The 1,242-nt window shown below is 42.1% G+C and overlaps 1 gene segment (V, D, J or C); it reads left to right on the plus strand.

Moving 5' to 3' along the window:
* Window positions 1-563: 563 nt before the first annotated feature.
* Window positions 564-1,042, plus strand: LOC102251557 (the record flags this gene model as incomplete). The annotated part of the segment is given in 2 exon segments: window positions 564-619; window positions 714-1,042. Coding segments are annotated over 2 exon segments (372 nt in total), but the record flags the coding sequence as incomplete, so codon positions are not given.
* Window positions 1,043-1,242: the final 200 nt, after the last annotated feature.

Raw genomic sequence — 1,242 nt, forward strand, 5'->3', positions numbered from 1 at the left:
TATTTTTCCCTCCAACAACTTTCTTCATTCACAGCAGAGTATAGTAATATCATAGTATCTAAAGTAATAACTACAGTAATTGTTAATATTTACCAAACTTTGTGAACTTTCTGCAAGCTATGAATCTATAAAATGTACATATTTTTGCATGAAGTTGTGGGAATATTGTCTCTTTAGTTATTATAATGTAATGATCATTTCCTTCCCATTCTCATGCTAGCCACACATAGCTATATACACTCACAAAATATGATGAAAATCTATAATGAGCTCAAGGATAGATGTATTTGAAGCAAGACTTTAAGGAAAACATGGCAGGCAATTGCTCTCAAGAAGAAGTTATCACTGACTTACTACAAAACAGGTGTTGTGATGTGGTCTTCCGGGATCTGATAGTGCCCTTATACCAGGAACATGATAAAATGACACTGTGACAGATCTTACCGAGAAGGACTTTCATGGGTTCTAAAGCAAACGTTCCTCCCTCGTGCCTGCCTCAGCAGAGCAAGGGTTGTCACTGCATCCACAGTCCTGACTCACACCCCTCGGAGTGTCCATTCTGACCGGTTACTGGCAATGCCAACCCTGTGGATTTTCCTTGTGTCTGTGGCTTGGGTTTGTAGGTTAACTTTCCACCTTTCTTATCTTTTCGTTGTTTTTATCTCCAGAGTCCACTTTTTCAAGCGCTTTGAATTCTCTCCCTTGCTTTTCAGATGGAGACACCAAAATGAGAATATCTCAAGATCAACTCTCCTTTATCCGAAGACCAAATAGAACTGTGCACATAAGCTGCAAGCTGTCTGGGGTTCCCCTTGAGAATGCCATTGTGCACTGGTATCAACAAAAAAAAGGGGAGCCCTTGAGGCGAATCCTTTATGGCTCAACCAAGAATAGCAAGGACAACAAGCTCAATCCCCGCTTGGAGGCATATAGGAAAGATGGAACCTTTAACCTGATAATCAATAATGTCGTCAAGTCTGATGAAGCTATCTACTACTGTGCCTGCTGGGATCTCACAATGTCACAGAGTCACAAGGGACCTGTAAGAAAACCTTATCTATTACTAACCCTCAGCTCCTGTCACACTGGAGCAACCACAACATACTGCTTAATGCTCTTACTCGTAAGTTCACAAACTACTGAGACAGGGAGGGCTCTCAGGACACAGTCAGCACAAAGCCCGCTTTAGCTGAGGAAGCTGGGTTTGGCTCAGAGAGGGCGAGCAACTTGTCCAACACTAGT

The sequence above is a fragment of the Myotis brandtii genome, unplaced genomic scaffold (assembly GCF_000412655.1).
Source record: "Myotis brandtii unplaced genomic scaffold, ASM41265v1 scaffold1298, whole genome shotgun sequence".
In the NCBI taxonomy this organism is placed as follows: domain Eukaryota; kingdom Metazoa; phylum Chordata; class Mammalia; order Chiroptera; family Vespertilionidae; genus Myotis; species Myotis brandtii.